The 23100-nt window shown below is 50.6% G+C and overlaps 2 protein-coding genes, 2 long non-coding RNA genes and 1 pseudogene across 4 annotated transcripts; 2 read left to right on the plus strand and 3 right to left on the minus strand.

Moving 5' to 3' along the window:
• The first annotated feature begins 4199 nt into the window (after positions 1-4199).
• LOC112898219 lies at positions 4200-6906 on the plus strand (annotated as a pseudogene).
• A 1774-nt stretch (positions 6907-8680) lies between these two features.
• On the minus strand, positions 8681-9485 carry LOC112873691. Its single transcript, XR_003224807.1, has 2 exons — positions 9311-9485; positions 8681-9165 (listed from the first exon to the last, which is right to left on the minus strand). It is a non-coding gene; the product is annotated as an uncharacterized LOC112873691 (long non-coding RNA).
• Positions 9486-10068: 583 nt separating this feature from the next.
• Positions 10069-10834, plus strand: LOC112875729 (putative ripening-related protein 2). The gene has a single exon (XM_025939686.1). The coding sequence runs from the start codon at positions 10077-10079 to the stop codon at positions 10644-10646; it is 570 nt and encodes a 189-aa protein (XP_025795471.1). The 5' UTR covers positions 10069-10076; the 3' UTR covers positions 10647-10834.
• A 1158-nt stretch (positions 10835-11992) lies between these two features.
• On the minus strand, positions 11993-13452 carry LOC112872351. The gene has a single exon (XM_025935446.1). The coding sequence runs from the start codon at positions 12894-12896 to the stop codon at positions 12648-12650; it is 249 nt and encodes an 82-aa protein (XP_025791231.1). The 5' UTR covers positions 12897-13452; the 3' UTR covers positions 11993-12647.
• Positions 13453-15605: 2153 nt separating this feature from the next.
• LOC112880548 lies at positions 15606-16089 on the minus strand. The gene is made up of 2 exons (XR_003226364.1): positions 16037-16089; positions 15606-15936 (listed from the first exon to the last, which is right to left on the minus strand). It is a non-coding gene; the product is annotated as an uncharacterized LOC112880548 (long non-coding RNA).
• Positions 16090-23100: the final 7011 nt, after the last annotated feature.

The following is a 23100-nucleotide window of genomic DNA, read 5'->3' on the forward strand; positions in this document are numbered from 1 at the left end:
CTTTGGCTTTTACCCGGGCCGCGCCTTAGCCAGTGAAATCGGGCGATCGTAACTTATGGAGATCATTTCCGTATCCGTTCTCAAATACGCTGACCGGCCTTTCCTTCGTGAAACTGTGCAAGAACCATCAACAGGGACCTGAGCCCTGACCACGTAGTCCGGTTGTCATACTTTCTTCAAAATTTCAGCCCACACAAGAACAGTCGTCGTCTCGATCCCGTGTGCTCCCGCATTACGGTTCTCAACACTGACGGCTGGATCACAAGTTCACAACCTTTCTTACAACCTCAGGTCGTCAGGTGCCATCGTTCAGCTAGCATCGAAACCGAGCTCGAGCTCGCGACTTGGCGTGCTACTATGTACACTATCCGTACAAAAATACGAAGTTCAAGCACTCGGATACGGTGCACCATTTCCATATCCATTTTAAAAATACGTCTGCTCCGGTGCTCCCTTTCCTTTCGGACAATAATAAGGCGGCCTGAACGCCCCAGATCGACTAACATTTCAAAAGCCAATTTTTACTCCAAGTTTCATCCGCAAGGACGATCGTATTCATACCGACCTCATGCCGTGCCATGCGCTAGTCCCAAATTGGCAGCTGGAACCTCTCGTGTCCTGCAACTTTCTCAGCCGGCGCGCCTCCCTCAACAAGGCAGACGCCGGTCGTCACGCGTCCGGCGAAGTCCACTTCGGCGTCGGTCCGTGCACGGTTCGTTACCCTCTAATAATGCTTCCATTGACATCTCTGTCACGCAAACAAGGCGTCATGCATTCGCAAAGCACAGAGCCCAAGAGCAAGTAGTGGGTCGTCACCGTTTGTTGGATCCCGTGCTAGAGTACCAGACGTACGCATCCCAATCCCTCTAGCAGCTAGCCGCCGTCTCCTACAGTCTATTAAGTTGTGATCCAAATTTATCTATACACATATAAAGACTGACTTCGACGTAGCGAAGCGGAGGCCCGTCGCCGGAGGCTTGGGCCGATTAGGGTTTCCATATATATATACCTCTTGAAAGCCGCCGATCGGGATACAGAAATATCATTATGAATCCCCGGCGTTTGTAACCGCAATCGATAGTGAAGTTCTGCTGGCTGGCGCCCGTAGTTTTTCCCTTCTACTTTGGAAGGGTTTTCCACGTTAAATCCTCGTGTTCTCTGGGGTGATCGGTTCTTCTTCGTTGTTCTTTGTCATCTATTTTGTAACACTCACGACGTCTATGGCGGCTTGCACTACAGGAAAATAGGATATTTTCGTCGGCCAGAAGCCGACGAAAATAGGGCAAATACCGACGAAAATAGCTATTTTCGTCGGCCAACCGACGAAAATAGGCCGACGAAATAAAGTCGACGAAAATAGGAGCTTTTTCATCGGCTGCCGATGAAAATAATCATATTTTCGTCGGCCAATTCGGCCGACGAAAAAAATGTCGCTATTTTCGTCGGCTTTAATGGCCGATGAAAATAAATGGGTCCTGCTTAAAAAAAATAGCTGCATGTATTCTCATTCTCAATCCCATTGCTCCCTGAAATAATCAGATACATTCTTTGCCAATCCCCCAGGAAAGGCATTCTGTGTTTCTTCTCCCTTCGCAATCCGTGAAAAATATATCCTGGTTCTCTTTTGCAATTTCCATGATCCAGTTTGGGAGAGAGATTAACACATCACCAGATCCAGTCTCTCCAGATCCATGAAATGACAACACAACCTAAAGATGTTTGTCAAAGAACACTCATTAGCCAATGTAAAAAGGTCTCCAAAAAGGAGAAGTGGGAAAGTTTACAGAACTTTCTTTTGGAAGGATATAAAGTATTTTGCTGCATTCGATGGTTGATAGAAAATACATCATATAAACTAGAGGTCCATTCCTTTTATGTCATAGACATTAGAAGTCTATGAATCAAAGTCCCTTAAGTTTCTATAATTTGTTTAGAATTTGTCCTCCTATAGGAGTTGGGACATCAAGCACAGACTGAAATAATACAACTAATCATCTTTAACATATTGTGTCCAGAATTCCATATCAATGCCTTATAAATCAGTACTAATAATGCACAGTAAATTTAGACAGGAATTCCTAACATGAACTTTCAGCTTGAACTCTTTAATTATACCAAAAAGGTCCCTGTACCCAGACCACTCATATTTGCGAGGAATCCAGGCTTCCACGATCCCACACCAACAGTAAACAATGACCCCATCCACGTTCAAAGACTTTAGATGCCTTAGTTCAGTACGTACACCCTCTGGGTTACCAATTGACAGTGGCTATTGATAATGCCCATCTGCAGGAAACAGTAAAAGCAAGAACTTGGTGCTGGGTCACAACTCTGGAAGTATTGAGAACATTCTGACAGAAATAATCCTGATGCTGGCTTCTCAGTTCTCATGATTTATTTTAAAAGCATATAAGCTTAACAAGGATGGAATTACGTATAACATGTCAAATAAAGGCAAGATTGCTTAAAGATAGATAATAAATGAACAAATTGACACCACCAGGTTATCATATCAGACAGCAAATCAAGAAGTTTGCTGGGAACTTACAGGCAGAGAAGCATAAACTGGTATATATGGAGTTTTTGTGTAATCACCTGCCAACATTGCCGATGAACTCAGTAACTGCTAGAGATTCAACACTCAGAGAAACATTGTCAGTCTAGCATAGTCTCTAAAAATGGTAAGGTACTACTGAAATCGTCAACGACGAGACTAGAACACTATTGCAAGCTGGAACTAGAACATTGTGAGCTATAATATGGCCATGGCAGTGGTTGATAAATGAAAGGAACACATAGACCACAAGTCATTACAAAGAACAATACAATAGGCCCTGAGTTCCTATCAGCAGGATGAAGTGCAGAATTATGTTATCAATTTATGTCAAATCAAACATTGTTTCCTTGAGAGATGTACATGAGCTTGCTTGAGCAACACAAAAGAGAGGTAGAGCATGATGGGCATATTGCAGTAATAACAAGTATTTTGTGGCAGCATATCAGCATAATGGGCTTATTCCAACACAAGATGAAGCTCACCTGACGAGGTCCGCATCGAAGGCCGAGGCGGCCGCGGGCGTGCCCCAGTGCTCGGCGGCGACGCGGGTGAGGCGGTCCCGCTGGATGTCGAGGAGCGTGATGGAGCGCCGCCGGTGGATGCGGGGACCTTGTCGGGCGCCGCGGTCGTGGCGGGGGCGGCGTCCGCGGGGAGAGGGTACTCCGCCGCGCGGGGGTGCCAGAACTCGTAGACGCCGGTGCCAAAGACCTTCGGCATGGCTGAGGCAGCTCCCGGGGCTCACGAGGTTTAAGGTTTGGGCGGGATTCGCGGGGTTTGCGGGGTTTAGGGTTCGGGTGCGGCCGTGGGAGCGGGAGTGGGACGCGGCGGCGGGGGGGGGGGGGGGGGGGGGGAGGGGGGCGCGCGGGGCGGCGGCGGGGGCCGCGGCGTTGGGGGTGGCGGCGGCGGGCCCGGGGGCGGCGGCAGGGGGGGCGCGCGCCCGAGGCGGCAATGGCCGCGCGGGGGCGAGGCGGCGGCGGGGGCCGCGGCGGGCGGCGGCGGCGGGGGGGGGGGGGGGGTGGGCGAGGGGGGCCGCGCGGGCGCGAGGCGGCGGCGGCGGCGGCGGCGGGGGCCGCGGGTCGGCCGCGCGGGGCGCCGGGGGGCGGGGGCGGGGGGCTCGGGCGCGGGGGAGAGAACACGCAGGTGTGGGCCGGGCCTTGTGATCGAACGGCGCTTTTAGGGTTTTCTATTTTCGTCGGTCCAGTTGGCCGACGAAAACACATGTATTTTTGTCGGCCTAGGACGGGCCGACGAAAATAGTACTTTTATTTCGTCGGTCAGGGTCTAGCCGACGAAAATATGGACCATTTTTCGTTGGCCTTTGACTGGCCGACGAAAATAAGTTCTAATTTCGTCGGCTTGTGTTGGCCGACGAAATAAACTATTTATTTTCGTCGGCTTGATTTTAGCCGACGAAATTACATCTGGCCGATGAAATTGAGCTGTTTTGGTGTAGTGTTGGCGCATCGGCTTGACTTCTCTTACAGCGATTTTCTTCGCGCGAGCTCACCAGGACGAAGCAGGAAACACTAGTGTCAAAGATCTGAACCGCACGAACGTACGTCCTCGATCACGGCGGCGCGCGCGCTCCTTATAAAATGCGGCGGGGATCGCCGGTCACAATTCACAAGAAGTTAAGCACAAGATGTCGACCACCACCGGCCGCCTCGTGCTCGCATTGGCGGCAGGCGTCCTGCTGGTCACCTTGGCAGGCCGCTGCAGCGGCGACACCGATCACCACCTCCGGCGCGGGCTCGCCGACGGGTGCCAGCCGAGCGGCACGCTGCGGCCGGCCAAGGGCGGCCCCGCCTCGTGCGACGAGTGCTGCAAGGTCGGGCGGGCCTACCCGACGTACGCGTGCTCGCCGCCGGTCACGGGGAGCACCAGGCCGTCATGACGCTCAACGACTTCGAGGAAGGCGGCGACGGCGGGGACCCGTCGGAGTGCGACGGCAGGTTCCACAGGAACTCGGAGCGCGTGGTGGCGCTGTCCACGGGGTGGTACGCCAAGGGCAGGCGCTGCGGCAAGAACATACGGATCAGCGCCAATGGCAGGTCCGTGCTCGCCAAGGTCGTGGACGAGTGCGACTCTCTCCACGGCTGCGACAAGCCACACGCCTACCAGCCGCCGTGCCGCCCCAACATCGTCGACGCGTCCCAGGCCGTGTGGGACGCGCTGGGCATCACCGGGGACGACGTCGGCGAGTACCCCATCACATGGTCCGACGCGTGAACCGTCTGGGGACACTAGGCTGCACGCTCTTTGCCGCATTACTAATTTACTAGTTACTACAACTCTCAGTGTGGTTGGTGCTGTGTGCTCGCAGTATAAAATAAATAATTTCGTGTGTAAATCGCAATTCATGCGTGTCATGATATGTCATGTCAGGTTCTCAATGAATAAATAAATAAAATAAACTTGCGTGCATCAGAAGAGATAAATGTGTGTGCATGTTTGTGAATATTTGTGCTATGTTTCGTAAAAATAAACATCTACTATAGATGGTACAGATAAGTAGCACACACTTATTGGAGCCTATGTCTCCCCATTTGATTATGGACTCCATATTTGGATGGTGGATTGTGGGAAGCTGTATGGCAAAAGTCTCATGCAAAAGTCTAAATGTTCAAAAACTTATATGATCCATTCGTCCCATAATATAGCTTCTTCTAAATTTATTCAGACGGATTAAGGATGAAGAGTAAAAGTCTATATTACCTTTGTTTAGTTGTCATGCACTAATTAAGACAATAATTATGGTTTTTCTAGAACTTAGAACTTAAAAGTAGCTATGTTATGAGATAAAATTTGAATACTAAAAGTAGCTATATTTTAAGACAAAGTTATATCTGTTTGGCAATATGGATTTAGGTGGGTGTGGGTTTGGATATCAGTGCTCTTACTAATTTTTTGTTGGCCGAGTAGATAGAGTCGATGTCAGTGGGTAATTTTTCCATCAAGTTTTGTGAGTAGTAGTGTAGAAATGTGATCATGATCCAACAAACTGAGTAGCCTTGAGATAGAGAACCCCGCTGCTCCGGTTTCGTTTCATCGTGGTACATGCCTGGCTACATATCGCTCGTGGATCAAACCTTACGTTAGGAGCCTGAGGTAAACAACAATCAACGGGAGCCAACGTAGCTAAATATATATCTCAGCTCCCTCCAAATACTAATAAGCAATTTGGCACATCGTAATAGCACAATTATATCTCCTCAAAATCCTAATGATCAATTGCTGCTGTTAACAGCATAATTAACTTTTTTTGCGAAAACAACATAATTAACTGGAGTACTTAATTAGTCCTGGCTGTCCCTCTCATGGGCCCGTCACTCTCCGCCGCCGCCGAAACTTTCTTTTTCCGTCCGGCGTGTCCGTCTTCCCCAAACTCATACTGGCTGACAGCGGCATGGAACGGACCCTACGCTTGGCTCGTTGCACGCGCGCCTGTATCTTCTTGCTCGAGTCAGGCGGAGCAACGGAGGAGAGGGTACTGAAAAATGCTTGCGCTCTGCTAATCTATGCTGCATGCCTGCATGCATCATCTGACCGGAAATTTACCGGAACTCCGATCAAGTAAAGAATGGCGGGCTTACGTCGCAATAGAGAAGTTACCAATTCCGAACATCGTTGGTCACGACACCACGATTCTAAGCTCAGATGGGCAGACGCCGCTCACTCCCTAGCTATAAATAGGGCATGGATCTCCGGATCAATGCTCACAGCTTACTCACAATCACAATTCACAAAGATGTCGACGGCCAGCCTCCTCGCGCTTGCTCTGGCAGGCCTCGTGCTCGTCACCTTCCCAGGCCTCTGCGCCGGCACCGCCGCAGCTCACCGCCCCGCCGCCAAGTGCCAGCCGAGCGGCTCGCTGGAGGGGCCGAGCACGGGCCACGTGTGCGGGGAGTGCTGCAAGCCGGGGCACGTCTACCCGACGTACCGATGCTCGCCGCCGGTCACCGCGAGCACCAGGGCCGTCATGACGCTCAACAACTTCGAGGAGGGCGGCGACGGCGGCGACCCGTCGGAGTGCGACGGCAAGTACCACCTGAACACGGAGCCCGTCGTGGCGCTCTCCACGGGGTGGTACAACCACGGCAAGCGCTGCGGCAGGCAGATCCGGATCAACGCCAAGGGCAGGTCCGTGCTCGCCAAGGTCGTGGACGAGTGCGACACCCTGCACGGCTGCGACAAGCCGCACGCCTTCCAGCCACCGTGCCCGCACAACATCGTCGACGCGTCCCAGGCCGTGTGGAACGCGCTGGGCATCACCGGCGACGAGGTCGGCGACTACCCCATCACCTGGTCGGACGCATGATGAGTGCTTGGTCTCTGGCTAGACTACTGCATCCTCGCTTTCTACGAACTGCTACTGAGTACGACGGTTTTCTCAGTTCTTCATGAGTGTTTTGAGTGTCCTGTGTGTCCTTGTCGTGTTGTCCCAAATCTTTTTTTAATGAATAAACAAAGCGATGGGAAAAACCCCCGTTCGCTCAACTTGCTAAACTGCGAGATTCTTCTTCTTGATGGTTTTTTTAAGTAATTATGCCTGGAGCTTTAGTGTTCAGTTGAGGGCATTGTTTTCTTTCTAGTTCATGTCACGAGCTCTAGCATTGTTCATTTCAGCAGAAGATCTAATTGGACTGATTGAGCCATATCGGACTCACGGAGCCGAGGCATATTGGTCAAATGGACTTCTTCCAGAAACCAGCAGATTGGTGGGTTGACAGCCCCAAGAACTTCCCCTCTAGCTTTTGTTGGCCCAATTTCACTTCGATCCATCTGGGGATGCCTAGTCTAAAGCGAAATTGGGACACAAACTTAGTCTCGAGAGATCTTGGAACCCGAAATTGGACACTCTGACTGGAAACCCTACGCGGAGCTGGCTAGCCCATGGAGAGCTGGCCGAGAGCGACGACGTTGCTCTTCAGCCTGGCGCTTCACAGCTGCTGCGTAAACTTCATATTTAAATAGTGCAGTTTGTGTTGTTAGTCCTACTGTAGGTCCAGCTGTACAAACGTAGGTTAAAATATATGTTATTGAACTGGAAGAAGCAAGACTATAAACGGCAACAATCAGATCAAACTAATAGAAGGTTTCACTTGTGTTGCTACTTTAGATATGATAGGATTGCATCAAGGAATAAGCGCAAAAGCAAAATACAAATAGTAAGATGTTTAGAAATATTGTTCTCTCAGTCACTTCTGCTTAATAATCAGAGAATCCAAAATTATGGGATTCTCCTTGACGGTTCCAAACATAAACCCAGTAGATATTCGTCGACCTCCCAAAGCTACTTCACGAATTATACAAAGTCAAGACAAAGGCTAATAGCTGAAGTAAGAGGGGGTAAAGAACTGCAGATTGGAATGAATTTTTTTCTTTCTTTTGTAACTCAAGATGAAATATGTGTTGAAGTCAAATACTTTCATACAGGAATAGTAGTATAACTACTGCCCTGAACTGGAGTAAAACGTTACGAAGCCCCAGGCAGCTTGCGTTCAATACACATTAAATCAAATTCATATTTGTCTGGAGCTTCCAAGGGATTGAGCAAACCTATCAGTTATGATGTTTAGAAATTTCAAATTCATACATACAAAAATACCTTTAGCTGAGACTGTTCATTTTAGGCCCGCCTGGAATTTACAGAGAGAGGGGTAGCAACTAGCAAGTGGGATACGAATGGAAGAAACAGAGCACAGGTGCTCGTGCCCTTCTCTGCTTTGGCCGCCATGGCTGGGCTACTGAGCTTTGATGTGGGCAGCGTTTCTGGCTTCCCCGTCGGCGCAGGGGCTAAGGCGGGGGCCGCTGCTCCTCCACCGAGCGGGGATGCCGCAGCAGCTCTGGCGGAGCACGGAGGCTCGGCCGGGCGGCGGCTGGGGTGGAGCTTGCCGGTGCAGAGGGAGCAGGGGACGCGGTGGCGGCTCGGGCGGAGCACGATAGCTTGACCGGGCAGCGGCTGGGGCCGAGCGTCGCTGGGTTAACGGACGCGAGGCCTGCGCCGACCACGATTGAACGGTTGATGTCGCTGGAACGCTGGATCAAACAGCTCGAGCAACGTTCCAGAGTTCAAGCAACCAAGCGCCAAAATCTTGCAACTCCACGATTGTCTCCCAGATGCTCGAGAAACGAATATTCGCTTTGGTAATATAAAAGGGCACGGGAAGATAAAAGAGAAGCAACTGCGAGGATGATTTTGTTGAGAGGGCACAGCTTGCCTAGATCCTTGAGACACTGTGCATTCCTTCTGCAAGTCTTTACAAGAAGCATAAGCTCGTCCCCCTCCTCGCCCCGCCCCTTCTTGTACACTCATTAGAGAGGTAGAGTTCAAAAGTTACAACTCCCATCCAAGACAGACCCAGCCACCAGGAGACATGGACCATCTTCTCCTAGGCACAACAGATTCCGGTGCTCATCATCAATCCGTACTATTCAGTAGGACTTAGCGATGCTGTCATTCTTTGCAGCTGAAGTCTTCTCAGCGGCAGATGTGAAAGACACAGGGAGCTGCGGTTTGTCATTCACTACCAAGCTCAGGACCTCAGGCCGAGCATAGTGGCCCACAACATCGAAGTCGAACTTGGCTCGAACAATTTCTCCCAGGTCTGCAAATGGCAACAAAGAGTGTGGTAAGTTTTCAACAATCTGAACTGGTACAGAAAACAACTACAAGCCCTACAGCTGAACAGTGTATAAAATTATACAAAGCCATGTGCTGATGTGCAGAGACATGTGAGATTGCATTCTTACCAAGATCGGCTGTAATCAGCGCCTCCCCCTCGTAGTTGGGACCTGCCAAGACTTCTCCAGATGGAGAAATGATAACGCTGCCTCCAGGGCAAACAACAGTGTCTGCAGAGGGCTCTTCACCGAAACCAGCAAACTCGTACTCCGCTGGGGGAGGATAGTCCTTTCTGCGGCAGAATTGGTTTGCTGATAAGATAAAAGCATTCCTTCTCCAAAGAAAATAGTAAGGTTCTCGTTTGATATGACAGTGCTAAACTTTAGCCCCTTTGAACAAAACGGAGTCTTAATTAGTCATGCTTGCCGAAAGAGCGAGGTCAGTTGGCTGGCCCTCTCATGGGCCCGTCACTCTCCGCCGCCGCCGAAACTTTTTTTTCCGTCCGATGTGTCCGCCTTCCCCAAACTCATACTCATACTGGCTGACCGCGGCATGGAACGGACCCTACGCTTGGCTCGTTGCACGCGCGCCTGTATCTTCTTGCTCGAGTCAGGCGGAGCAACGGAGGAGAGGGTACTGAAAAATGCTTGCGCTCTGCTAATCTATGCTGCATGCCTGCATGCATCATCTGACCGGAAATTTACCGGAACTCCGATCAAGTAAAGAATGGCGGGCTTACGTCGCAATAGAGAAGTTACCAATTCCGAACATCGTTGGTCACGACACCACGATTCTAAGCTCAGATGGGCAGACGCCGCTCACTCCCTAGCTATAAATAGGGCATGGATCTCCGGATCAATGCTCACAGCTTACTCACAATCACAATTCACAAAGATGTCGACGGCCAGCCTCCTCGCGCTTGCTCTGGCAGGCCTCGTGCTCGTCACCTTCCCAGGCCTCTGCGCCGGCACCGCCGCAGCTCACCGCCCCGCCGCCAAGTGCCAGCCGAGCGGCTCGCTGGAGGGGCCAAGCACGGGCCACGTGTGCGGGGAGTGCTGCAAGCCGGGGCACGTCTACCCGACGTACCGGTGCTCGCCGCCGGTCACCGCGAGCACCAGGGCCGTCATGACGCTCAACAACTTCGAGGAGGGCGGCGACGGCGGCGACCCGTCGGAGTGCGACGGCAAGTACCACCTGAACACGGAGCCCGTCGTGGCGCTCTCCACGGGGTGGTACAACCACGGCAAGCGCTGCGGCAGGCAGATCCGGATCAACGCCAAGGGAAGGTCCGTGCTCGCCAAGGTCGTGGACGAGTGCGACACCCTGCACGGCTGCGACAAGCCGCACGCCTTCCAGCCGCCGTGCCCGCACAACATCGTCGACGCGTCCCAGGCCGTGTGGAACGCGCTGGGCATCACCGGCGACGAGGTCGGCGACTACCCCATCACCTGGTCGGACGCATGATGAGTACTTGGTCTCTGGCTAGACTACTGCATCCTCGCTTTCTACGAACTGCTACTGAGTACGACGGTTTTCTCAGTTCTTCATGAGTGCTTTGAGTGTCCTGTGTCCTTGTCGTGTTGTCTCAAATCTTTTTTAATGAATAAATAAAGCGATGGGAAAAGCCCCCGTTCGCTCTACTTGCTAAACTACGAGATTCTTCTGCTTGATGCTTTTTTTTGGCCCATTTTCACTTCGATCCATTCATCTGGGGATGCCTAGGCGACGGACTACTCTCTCTCTCTCTGTGCCCTGCGTTGTTGAGGCCCAGGCCCATACTTTGTCCTACACTCGTGCATGCTTCACGAATCTCTCAGCGTGCGTGCGTGATAATCGTTGGACATCTGTTAATCTCGTACATGAGTATATTATTGCGCCTAAAACGCCAATGAAAGCACATCTATTGGCACCCTTGATGCTGTCTGCGTTAAAATTTAAAAGATCCGGTGATGACCCAACATGCACCGTCGTTTCTCGCCTTTGGACGATGCCAGCGAGATGCGAGTTCCATTGGACTGGACCACACCGGATGCCCTGCACGCAGCACGCTGCACCCTGGACCTCGAGTGCGCCAGACGGCCAGTCTTTTCTTATCGCTTAAAACAGGATTACGTCCAGGGGCGAAGCTTACGTAGGCCTTCCCTGTTGCACATGCACCATGGTGAAAAATATTTTTCCTAGTAGTTAACTAAATTTTACCATATAAATTATACTAATTTTCTTGTTTGCAATGAAGAGTGCGCCAGGGTCAGAATCATCTTGGCTTCGCCACTGATTACATCGGCCTGATGGTGAAGTATACTGAAGGTGATGATCGTGTTGAACAAGGGTTATCAAAAATTAAATCCAAATCCGCACGGCACAGCATTGCCCAACGGCGTGGATGCCCGAGGATTTGTTCGCCTGAACTTTTTACGCCGAGTACCGAGGCTTACGGAGGAAAAAGAATGGACGGATGGGACGGCACACGGCAGGTCTCCTCACTTTCTCAGTTTCTCTGCACTGTGCCAATAACTGCGCGTCCTGTCCTAGCCCTACGCCCCCGCTCTCCTTGGCTCCTTGCCCCAAGGAATTGTGTCCGCTCTAGGGCCTCCTGCTTTTTATCTCGCAAAAGAAAAAAAAATTGCTTTTCTCGAAATAAAGAAAAAAATACTGGAAAGATGTGAAAATTGGAAAGCCGTGAGCTCATTTCAGACCAGCTTTGCCGATCCTCCTTCCCATCTCCGTGACTGCAATTGTCATTTTGTCGCGTGGGCGCATGTGCGCGTCAATGGCGTTCTCCTCCCATTTCAGGATTGCCCGCTCGGACAGACTAGGGATTAGCTTTTGTTTGTTCCTGACAAATGCTTGATCCTTTATACACAAGTTCTCTTCTTTTTGAGCGCAAAACAAACTCGACCAAGAAAAAAAAAAGATCTAGTGCAAGTGTACCCGTGCGGGTTCTAAATCTGGTTCTAACTAGACTACCAGTAATCAATATATCATCCAAAACGTTTTTTTTTCTTTTCACCAAATGCGATTCTAACTAGACTCCGGAGCAGAGCGAAGATCACCAAGCAGATGTTTTCTTACCTTCCACTGATAAACAGTTCTATTCAGTGACTGCAAACCACGCCTAGTTTTAACGCGAGTGCTGGTGCTCGGCTGAAAGAAACGCTCATACCACGATCATCTTAACAATTGTAGCATGAACCGCAAGACAAAATCAGATTGCACGAGCAAGAAATCCGGCAAAGAACCACGCTGCAAATCATGCGGTCGCGGAAGCAATGGGGAATCTTTTCCCAACCACCGCAAGGCGCAGCATCTCCCAACTGTTAAGACATCACGAATCGCGGAGCGCGAGGCCACACCACCCCCTACCATCTTCCATTACACAATCCTCTAGCAAGAAGCAAAACCGCAGGAGAGCCGCCGCGCCCGAACCCCCGGAGCAAGAGGCCCATCGGTTCCCGGCGAAGTCGATCACCGGAGCGCGTCGCTGGGGGCGAGGACGAGGTCGGCGGCGGCGCGGCCGTCGTCGAAGTTGAGCGCGTAGCTGAGCGCGTCGTAGTGGAAGCTGAACCTCCGGCCGCGCCTGGCCCGCTCCGAGCGCAGGCGCCGCAGCACCGCGCGCAGGCGCCAGTAGAGGCCCCGCAGCAGGCGGCTGCTGCAGCCCCTCCCGCTGGCCACCGCCACCACCCCCGCCTCCACCGCCGCCACCACCGCCGCCATCCTCCTCTTCCTCTTTTCCCTCCGGCCCCCGCGCGCGCTCTCGCCTAGGGCTCTACGCCTCCGCTCCGCTCTGTACCGCCGCTGCTGCTACTGTGCTGTGCCCAGAGGTAGTCCGGCCGGCGCACGGGGGCGAGGAGGAAGATGGCGAGAGCTGGAGCGGGGAAAGCGTGCTGGTCCTATATATAACGACGTCTCGGCGCGTCGCCTTTTTCAACGCCTCCGCCCGGCTCCGGAGCCCGGTTCGGTCACCCTGCCGCGACACGGCTAGGTCCGACTCCACTCTCCCGTGAGCGTGAGGCAACCTGTGCCGTTGCACGGCGCGTAGGCTGGGCGCAGGAGCATGCCTAGGGTAGGGAGACGGGCAGCTGCGGCTCAGACAGCCTGTGGGTCACATGGGCGCGCTGGGACAGAGCGTGGCTGGCCGGCCGCTGTGGATTGGCGAGAATTTCTTGCCCCTGCGGCGTGGATCCTCGGGCCAGGGCGCTTGGATTTTTATGTCCCCTCCAGGCTCCAGGCCCGGCGCAGTGCACACTGGACTCGCGTGTCGTGCCCTTCGCCTCGTCGGCATCCGGCCGGCGCCGCAGTACCAGGAAAAACGGGGTTGGGGTTTTACAGGTACCAGGCCGCCGGCGATGGCGACGGGGTCCTCGGTGAACACTGTAGCTTCTCGTCTCTCTCGGGAGCGGCGGGACCCCGGGGGCGCAGCGCACGGCAGGGTCGGGTTGGCAGTGGCCGGGTCGCTTTTCCGTTAAGCTGCGGTCTGCCGCTGCGCCTGCACGGCGAATTGAGTGACAGGGGATTAGGGCGGGCCAGGAAGGAACAGTTACCGAATTCAAGGACCGGCAGCGAAATGGAATTGGGTGTCCCCTCTTCGGAAGCACCTGCCCCGTGCATTCACTCGCTGGGCCTGGGCAGCCTTGCTCGCTTCGGCAATTGGTGGGGTGGTGAGATCACTGATCAGCGATGCCTGACTCTGGCACGGCCTCACGGGGCGCAGTTGTTGCGCTGCCCGGTGAGGTTTCAACGCCAGATCGACCGAAAACTTGAGGAACGAGGGACACGACAGATGTAGAGGCCATCGCGGTAAACAATAAAACAATGGTAGAAAGTGGACACCGGCGGCGATGGCGCTAGCAGCCAACGGTGCTCTCTGGGCGCTTGTCGTGCCGGCATAATCTGTGGGGCGCTGAGATCAGGCACTGACAGGCAACCTCGATCGTGTGATCCGAACGCTGGCACTTTTGACCCACGTAATGCATGGGGAACTTCCTATTGTGTATTGGGCTGCTGAATTGAAAATCAGACTGAGACTGCGTCGCCTGTCGTGATCCCAAGCTCAACAGCTTCCCTGGCTTCCTCAGGGGAGGACTGAGGTTGATGTTTCAGTACTGTCAACTCTAGCAGCAAAATATAGTTAATAGTCTGACCTCTGTGTAATTGAACCGATGCTCTGATGAAGCATCCAACGGCCCATCAAGACTGTTACAAAGCCAAGACCGTGCGTCTGTAAGTAACTACCGTACCAGGATGCCCGGTGAAAATTATCTAGTCTATCAAATGAATCACACATTCACACCAAGGTAGTAAGAACTTCACCCCACGCTCATCTAGTCTGTTCTAGCGAAAATATCTTCAGATAAACAGAAAATCAGTGAAAAATCTGCCGGATCAAGAAGAACAAAAGCAAGTTGAGCACAAAAGCAGCAAAGGCTTCCAGAGTAGACTTCACTAGTCAATTCGGCGACCGATGGATCAACTCCAGCGAACATTTTTATATTATTCTGACTGCAAATTGAGGGGGAATATTCTTCACCTCCCATGCAAGGGAAGAAGATTCTCACGTCCATGGCCCAAATCTCTCGACCTCCACCACTACGGAGTACTTTCACAGGCCAAGTCACTGTACGCAAGTGTGCTGCTGTTTATACGTTTCCTCAGGTCATTACGAGGTCGCATAGTGCGTACCTTTCTTCACCGGGATTTTTTTTGCCCCCACATAGGCCTGACCTTTTTCTTTTTGAGCTCGGTTGTTTGGAAAACGAAAAGGGCACTGATCAATGGATGTGCTTTTTCGGGAAACACGTACATGAACATGATGATCTTAGTGACCTTTCTCATATTCAGTCGGAAGAGTTTAGAGATCTGTTTGAATTAAATTTATTAGTGATTAATTAGTTTGCACCCCTTCATAGATACGATCTTTCACGAAAGTCTCTGAACCTTTCGCGAAGGGGTCTAAACCCCAAGGAACCTGTCTTTTTTGATACACCCTTTCACCGTGTCTAAATATGTAATCACACTTTCATCCAATCAATTAATGAATGATTTGTTCACTCTATTCTACTCTCTACTGTATAGTTTTAACACCTTATCAGCACTTTTGCTCACCGCTGTGTTCTTGCGTCGGAAGAAGCGAAAAGAAGAAGCAGACGAGGACCCATGCTCCGCCGCCGGAGATCAGAAAAACGGATTGCTGATTTGATCCTCGACGGTTCCAGACGACGCAAGGAAGAATGGCCTCACCGACGTATAGGTTTCATCGTTTCAACATGACACAAAAGAACTGCATGCAACCACGTTTTGCTCTGCACAAACATGCCATCCATGATCTTGATGGAAACTTGGCTTCACTAACAATGTTTCTGCATCGATATTCCATTTTACTCACGCTGAGTTCGTACAACAAAAAAAAGGGCTATTCTGCCAGCAGGAACATGAATCTCAGCTCGAGTTCTATTATTTCTTTATATTTCTGGTCACGCTTGCTCTGGCATCACTAATCAACAACATACAGTAACATTTTGATGCTCAGGCCATTAACAAGTAGAACTAGAAAGATGGGAGTCACCACATGATGTCCACGACATGCAGAAATACTTAAATATTTCGACCATTGGCACTTGTTCTTCACTGCTACTCATGGTTGATAGATGGCCACGGCAACGAGTTCGTGCAGAACATCAAGAAGATCAAGAATAGAAGAACTGAGTACGCTCCATCGACGACGTCGGCGCGACGCGCCGTCACCGGCGACCGTTCCCTATGACCAAGACGTCCGGCATCAATCAGATAAAAGAGAAAAAGAAGAACTCAGGCAAATCGGCCTCAAATTGGAAGCAAATCAATATGTTCTGAGTTACCATGGCACCGTGGTTCTTCAAATTTTGCATTAAACCTTCGGCTTTCATGTATTCCTGAAACTGCTTTGTCACCGTCACGGAGGGTCATCATCACGGAGGTAGAGCCCGCGCGGCCTGGCTTGCATGAGGCCCTCGACAACGATCCGGTATGCTCGCGCGCCAGCGGTTCTATGACGGTAGAGTTCGTGGTCCATAGCGGCGAAGGGATAAGAATTTGTATGGTGGAGTATTTTTTTTTACTCCTATGCACTAATTATTAGACTGAAAATTTAAATACGTCAGCCTTGTTAATTTTGCAATTTACTTTGTAAATTGTATTTTAACAAATAGAATTCTCTTAATTAAGTTTTACTTAATAAATGACGTATTCGATGCAAAATATACTACATGTCTTTAACTTGGAACTAGAACACAAGGTGATGGAGACCTACGCATTGGCTGCAATATATTCTTACAAAGAATTTATTTGCCCTGAGACCAAACTTTTAGGTAGCAAATTACTTGCCTATCACTGAGATGTCTACATATTATGATGACATATACGTGTGCTTCTAAGAAAATATTTTGCAGATATGAGATTGGTCTACACCTTAGTTATTTTGTGCATAGTAATTTTAATGTTTAGCTTAAACTCAAATTGCATCTATGTTAAGCGATGCAAATTCACACTCTAGACCATATTTGTTGAGCCATGCAAATTCAATGTGTATGTGTAATTACTATAGCATACAATACATTTAGTGATTTGTTAGTTTTGCAATTTGTTACCTAGTGCAATTTTAACAATAATAATTCATCGTAATTAAGCACCACATATCATGTTAAATGATCAATGAGCTTAATTCAAGAAGAATTATATGATCACAAAAATTAAGTAATAAATATTTGATAATGCCTAACAAGCTTAATTAAAGAAATCAACTTAACCAAGCATCAAATATCATGTAATGACATGCTTTATTAAAATTGAACTATACGCAAAAGACAAGTGTCACCTCATCATTTTGTACAATATAAAATTCCAAAACCTTATATATTGGCCATAGATAAGGCAGTACCTTATTACTACCGTGGGATATATATACTAACTATCCTCAATATATATACCTAATTATAAAGTTTGGAATGATTAAAGGTTACACCTTCCTTTTTGGTGATTATCTTAATTCATATTTGATATTGACTATACACAAGGTAGTATCATAATACTACTACGGAATCTACACTATCATATAGTGACTATCCTCAAAGTACGTACCCAATTTTGAACACGAATTAAATAAGATCTACACCAACATTGTAACCGCCCCTTACCATTGTAACCGCCCCTTACTAGTATAACATATATGAGTGGAGTCTAAAGCATCTATTGCAATCACACCAAACTATGCCTATAGCAACGAATTTTTCGTCCACTAATGTGAGGTCTACACCATTTAGGTGACTACCATTGATGTGTTAAACTATAAATACATAATGACAGAGTTGATATCTAGATGATGAGTATCATTCATCTTTGAGGTCCACACACTACACGTAGATCAAGTAGCATTTTGGATCTATAAAATTTTGCATACATTAATTCAAGACTCATCTTGAATTCATAAGTTTAAAGCATTAATCTTTGCTTAGTTAAATAGCAAAAAATAGTGCAATATATTTTGGTGACTATCTTTACTCAAATAAGCAAAGTCTATGTTTTGACAATGATTCTTGCATTGTCTATTCATCATAGAATAGAGTTCAAAACAATTGCAATGACTTTTTGTCACTTGTCATTGTCAATTATTGGATAGTCCGCTTATACGCAAGTATCACCTTGGTTAAGAAATATGCACATAGATATTTTATGCTATATAATTTACGATCCAAGTAAATTAATTATACATACATTGTCGGTACGTACAGATAGGGGTACCTCCTACCGTGCGGCCCGGACCTGATGGCTGGGGGCACGGTCTCCGGACCTCACTCCACGGCCTGGCAGGTCTGGTGCCTCCGCGTGCCCGCAAGGACAAGGTGCTTAGGAACGGCTGTCACAAGACCGAACCCAAAGGGGCCTGAGCGCCTGGGCCTGCCCGGGGGCCCGGACCTCCTATCCCTCCGGGGAGGAGGTCCGGTGCCGCCACGTGTCCCTACGGGAGCGCGTGCTAAACAAGCGCCGCCACGTGTCCGGAGGGTTCCAGACTTCTGTGAGAAGCCAACCCAACTACCGCATTAAATGCGGGTGGTTGGGGTGAGCGCGCCCAAGTCAGGGCATGGGCTGCGCTCTGACACGGCGGGCAGGTATGGCTGACACCACGGTAAGCCCGCCAGTTACCGAGGCGGCGCGTCATATCACCACACTGTGTACGCAGGCGGGCGGCGTGTAGTCACATCACAGCGCTGTGCGCGTGAGCAAAGGGTAATTATGGTCTGCTGCAGGAGGACTACGGCGTGGACTGCCACAGTTTGACTAGAAGCTACAGCACGGCAAGTCGACATCGCCCCTCCGCCTGTCAGCAGGAATTGACACAACAGTGACAGCACGTCTTCCGCTGTGCGTGTCACTAGCAGCAGACTCTATGCAAGCAAGGCGGCACAAGACCAAATCCAGACGGAGGACACGCACGGAGGCTGATGAGGAAGATCTCCGGATCTGAGGCATTAAAGGCTCCAATATGAACGATATATAATATGTCGCCGGGTCCACCTGTCGGGACCCCGCTTAGTGTATGCGCTCCCCTTGAGCCTATAAAAGGGAGAGTGCGCTCGTTAGAACACAGGATTCGCTCGAGGGACCAAAGCCCCGAGGTCCGAGAGCATGGAGGGTTCTCTAGAGATACACAGGCTCTCGAGAGCTCTCGGAAGCTATCCAGAGTTCCTCAAGTCCCACAGATTTGCAAGCAATACAGCACAGAAGTGGACGTAGGGTTTTACGCTCCGGCAGTCCGAATAACTCTAAATCCCCGTGCGCATTCCGTGTCCACACACCTCTTGACCAAGCATTCCTAGACTTCCTCCAAACTCATCCTAAACTAGGATTAGGCGCGTGCATTCCGCCAACCGGCTGGAAATTTCGTCCGACATTTGGCGCGCCAGGTAGGGGGGTTTTAGGTTTGGTTAGTGCTTGGTCAAAGCTCAAGACCGCAATGGCCCGGGTGGTCGAGCATTGCGACCACCTGTTGGGCGAGGAAGTGGCGTCATCTGTGCCACATGCCTCGCGCCGTTCTCCATCCAGGGTTGCGGCGTGTGTTGCACTACAGCATGCTGTGGAGCATGCCTCCGTGGCCCTATTGCAGCCTGCACCAAACGGGCCGCTAGCGGCAGCCAGGGAACTGCTTCGCAACCCGCCAGATGCAGCGGCCTCGCCCGACGTGTTGAGGCAATGGCGTGACGACGTCGACCGCCTCCTCAACCTGGCATAGGTTTCTCCAGGCTCAGCGGTGGGATCTATGTTTAGGCAGTGTCGTCGTCAGGTCGGCGCATCCGGTTCTGTGCACTCCCTGTCATTGAGGAGTGCACGGACCGAAGACCTGCAGGCAGAGCTCAACCGCAGATGTGCGGGAGAGGATGCCCGCATCTCCATCGAGCGGGCGCGCGTGCGTCGGCTCAACATCGAGGGTCGGAACCTCGAGGCCGAGCTCGACGCGGCTGTACCAAAGCCGCAGGGACTCGCCCAGGCACCGGTGGCTGGGGTGGGCTACGCAGCGCTTGCAGACCACCTTCGAGCGGTGGCCTGGCCGTCCAAGTTTCAACCGCATCTGCCGAAAAATTACGACGGGTCAACCAACCCGTCAGAATTCCTGCAGGTCTACATCGCCGCTTAGCTACGGAGGAGGGCATGTAACTACCCAATCCATGGAACATTGAGCACCTCCGTAAGTTTTATCCTTAGGCGCCTAGCCGAGAATAAACCTTTTTCCTTTATAATATGGTAGCACCTCCGTGCGGACTAGGGCGGTGGAGGTCCGCCCTCATAAACCCGACCCCTGGCGTACATCGCACATTCTATCTGAACCAATTTATTAAGGAAAAACTCATTCTCGGGCTATCTCTGAGGTTGATGCAATTAAGTTCTTTTTTATCTCCCGCTTACACTAACCCTCATGTGGTCCTTTATCCCTATGCCGTGCTTGAGCCCCGAATTGAGTTGCTGGGTTGTATCTCCGCCCAGGACCACTCCTTCACAGGAAGGAAGGGTCCGATCTTCTGGGGACCAGCTTCGGGGAAGCGTACTTATCCTCAGCGGGGTCTAGAGTTGTGTAGCCACTTAGCCTGGTTCCGTACCCTAAGCCTACACGCTCTACCTTCCTAAGATAAGTACCGTAGTACCTAGAACCGCGGATCCGGAAGTCCGGACCCCTTCGGTCCTTAAGCCTAAGCCCAGTCTTATATCTCAAAGGACTCTTGCCGGCAAGGTCCAGGACCCCGTGGGAACGATTACTAAGCGTCGATTCTAAGTCATGTACAGGACTAAGCCTTGTTTTCATGGAAGCTAGTCCCGTCCCTTCCTAAACTACCGACCAGTCCCGTCCCTTCCTAAACTACCGACCAGGGGGCCAAGGGACCGAGGTAGTCCAATAAGCACACGACAGAACAAGCAACTGGAAAAACAGCTAAGTTTTTCTTGCAAAACAGCCAAGTTTCTATTGCTTGTCATATACAGAATATTACATTACTTATCATGTGTACAAAAACAATTTGTATTGCATATCTTTGTATTATATATCGTATACAAGACTTTATATAACTTATAATATGTGCTACTACTCCTGGTCCTTCGGCGGTCCGGAGGGACCTTTTTCCTTCTACAGGTCCGGCTCCACGTTACGCTCGAAGCGGGCGGCCACGATATCCACAGCCTCTTGTACTCCCTCCCGGGCGGCGGTCTCTGCTTCTAGTGCAGGGCCCTCCGGGACCGGAGTTAAGGAGATGGTGGGGTCGCGGCTCCGGAAGCAGGTCAAGACGTGGTCTACCACCATCCGAGCAAGCTGTCCACCCAGCGCAACACAGGATTATGGCCCCACCTGCAGGTTCGTACCTCACCTAAGGTAGGCCCGGGGGACTCTGTCGGTACATACAGACAGGGTACCTCCTACTAGTGTGTCCAGCTCGAAGGTTGCGAGGGTATCCGTAACCTCGCCCTATGCCTTTGGATGACAGGGCGTGCGGCCCGGACCTGATGGCTGGGGGCATGGTCACCAGACCTCACTCCACGGCCTGGCAGGTCCGGTGCCTCCGCGTGCCCGCAAGGACAAGGTGCTCAGGAACGGCTGTCACAAGGCCGGACCCCAAGGGGCCTGAGTGCCTGGGCCTGCCCGGGGGCCCGGACCTCCTATCCCTCCGGGGAGGAGGTCCGGTGCCGCCACGTGTCCCTGCGGGAGTGCCTGCTAACCAAGCGCCGCCACGTGTCCACAGGGTTCCAGCCTTCTGCGAGAAGCCAACCCAACTACCGCATTAAGTGCGGGTGGTTGGGGTGAGCGTGACCGAGTCAGGGCATGGGCTGCTCTCTGACACAGCGGGCAGGTATGGCTGACAACACGGTAAGCCCGCCAGTTACCGAGGCGGCACGTCGTGTCACCACACTGTGTACGCAGGCGGGCGGCGTGTAGTCACATCACAGCGCCGTGCGCGTGAGCAAAGGGTAATTATGGTATACTGCAGGAGGACTACGGCGTGGACTGCCACAATGTGACCAGAAGCTACAGCACGGCAGGTCGACATCGCCCCTTCACCTGTCAGCAGGAATTGACCCAACAGTGACAGCACGTCTTCTGCTGTGCGTGTCACTAGCAGCAGACTCTGTGCAAGCAAGGCGGCACAAGACCAAATCCAGACGAAGAACACGCACAGAGGCTGATGAGGAAGATCTCCGGATCTGAGGCATTAAAGGCTCCAATGTGAACGATACATAATATATCGCCGTGTCCACCTGTCGGGACCCCGCTCAGTGTACGCGCTCCCCTAGAGCCTATAAAAGGGAGAGTGCGCTCGTTAGAACACAGGGTTCGCTCGAGGGACCAAAGCCCCAAGGTCCGAGAGCATGGAGGGTTCTCTGGAGATACACAGGCTCTCGGGAGCTCTCCGAAGCTCTCCAGAGTTCCTCAAGTCCCACAGATTTGCAAGCAATACAGCACACAAGTGGACGTAGGGTTTTACGCTCCGGCGGCCCGAACGATTCTAAACCCCGTGCGCATTCCGTGTCCACACACCTCTTGACCAAGCATTCCTAGACTTCCCCCGAACTCATCCTAAACTAGGATTAGGCGGGTGCATTCCGCCATCCGGCTGGAGATTTCCTCCGACATACATGATCAGTTCACGTAGGATATGCCTAATGTTTTGGCAATGGATTTTCTTTTTCCTAAAATCGTATTGAATGGGATTAATTTTCAAAGTAGAGGCACTATATACAAATAATATCATTGGGCTGCTCATGACAGCATTGCCACCATAGTTCTACCCAATAGAATTTCCATCTATTACTAAAGTAACCACACATGCAACATAGTGTGTTCTGTCTACTCAATTTTTTTTAAAAAAGATGAGTATTTAAAGAAGCAAGGTCCATCAACTTTTGCAATTTCCATTCAAAAATGCTAACAAAGAATGTAATATTGTCCAAACATAAATAATTATTTACTTAGTCATCTATGATGATTTTAAGTTAAATTGTAATTTACAAAGTGATGGATCTTTTAAACACATATGATGTCTGTAATGGCAAGTCTTACACTTGTCCAAAGGTGTGATTGTATAGCTTACATGCATACCAAATTAAATATTTGGTTGAATCATTCCTCCAATCCATTGGAGGTAGTCGAGTTTAAGGGGACAAGTTTGAAACTCACTTCAGCAAATGAGATCCACAAAAATCTCTATATATACTAGAATTAACATTAGTTAAATATTATACTACACACGTAGTACACTGTCCATTGTAAATATCATGTAATTATATATGGTATTCATATCTTGTATGAGTTAAATTTCATGCTAAAGTTCATTTGGGATCCAACCATATAGAAAAGGAAATTTGTTTAGTGAAGTATTGCACCGCTAACATGAACATGGAGATCATA

The sequence above is a fragment of the Panicum hallii genome, chromosome 1, assembly GCF_002211085.1.
Source record: "Panicum hallii strain FIL2 chromosome 1, PHallii_v3.1, whole genome shotgun sequence".
Classification (NCBI taxonomy): domain Eukaryota; kingdom Viridiplantae; phylum Streptophyta; class Magnoliopsida; order Poales; family Poaceae; genus Panicum; species Panicum hallii.

What these genes read in the sequence shown, in the direction of transcription:
- LOC112875729 (XM_025939686.1), top strand. Translation starts at nt 10,077, where the DNA reads ATGTCGACGGCCAGCCTCCTCGCGCTTGCTCTGGCAGGCCTCGTGCTC.
- LOC112872351 (XM_025935446.1), bottom strand. Translation starts at nt 12,896, where the DNA reads ATGGCGGCGGTGGTGGCGGCGGTGGAGGCGGGGGTGGTGGCGGTGGCC.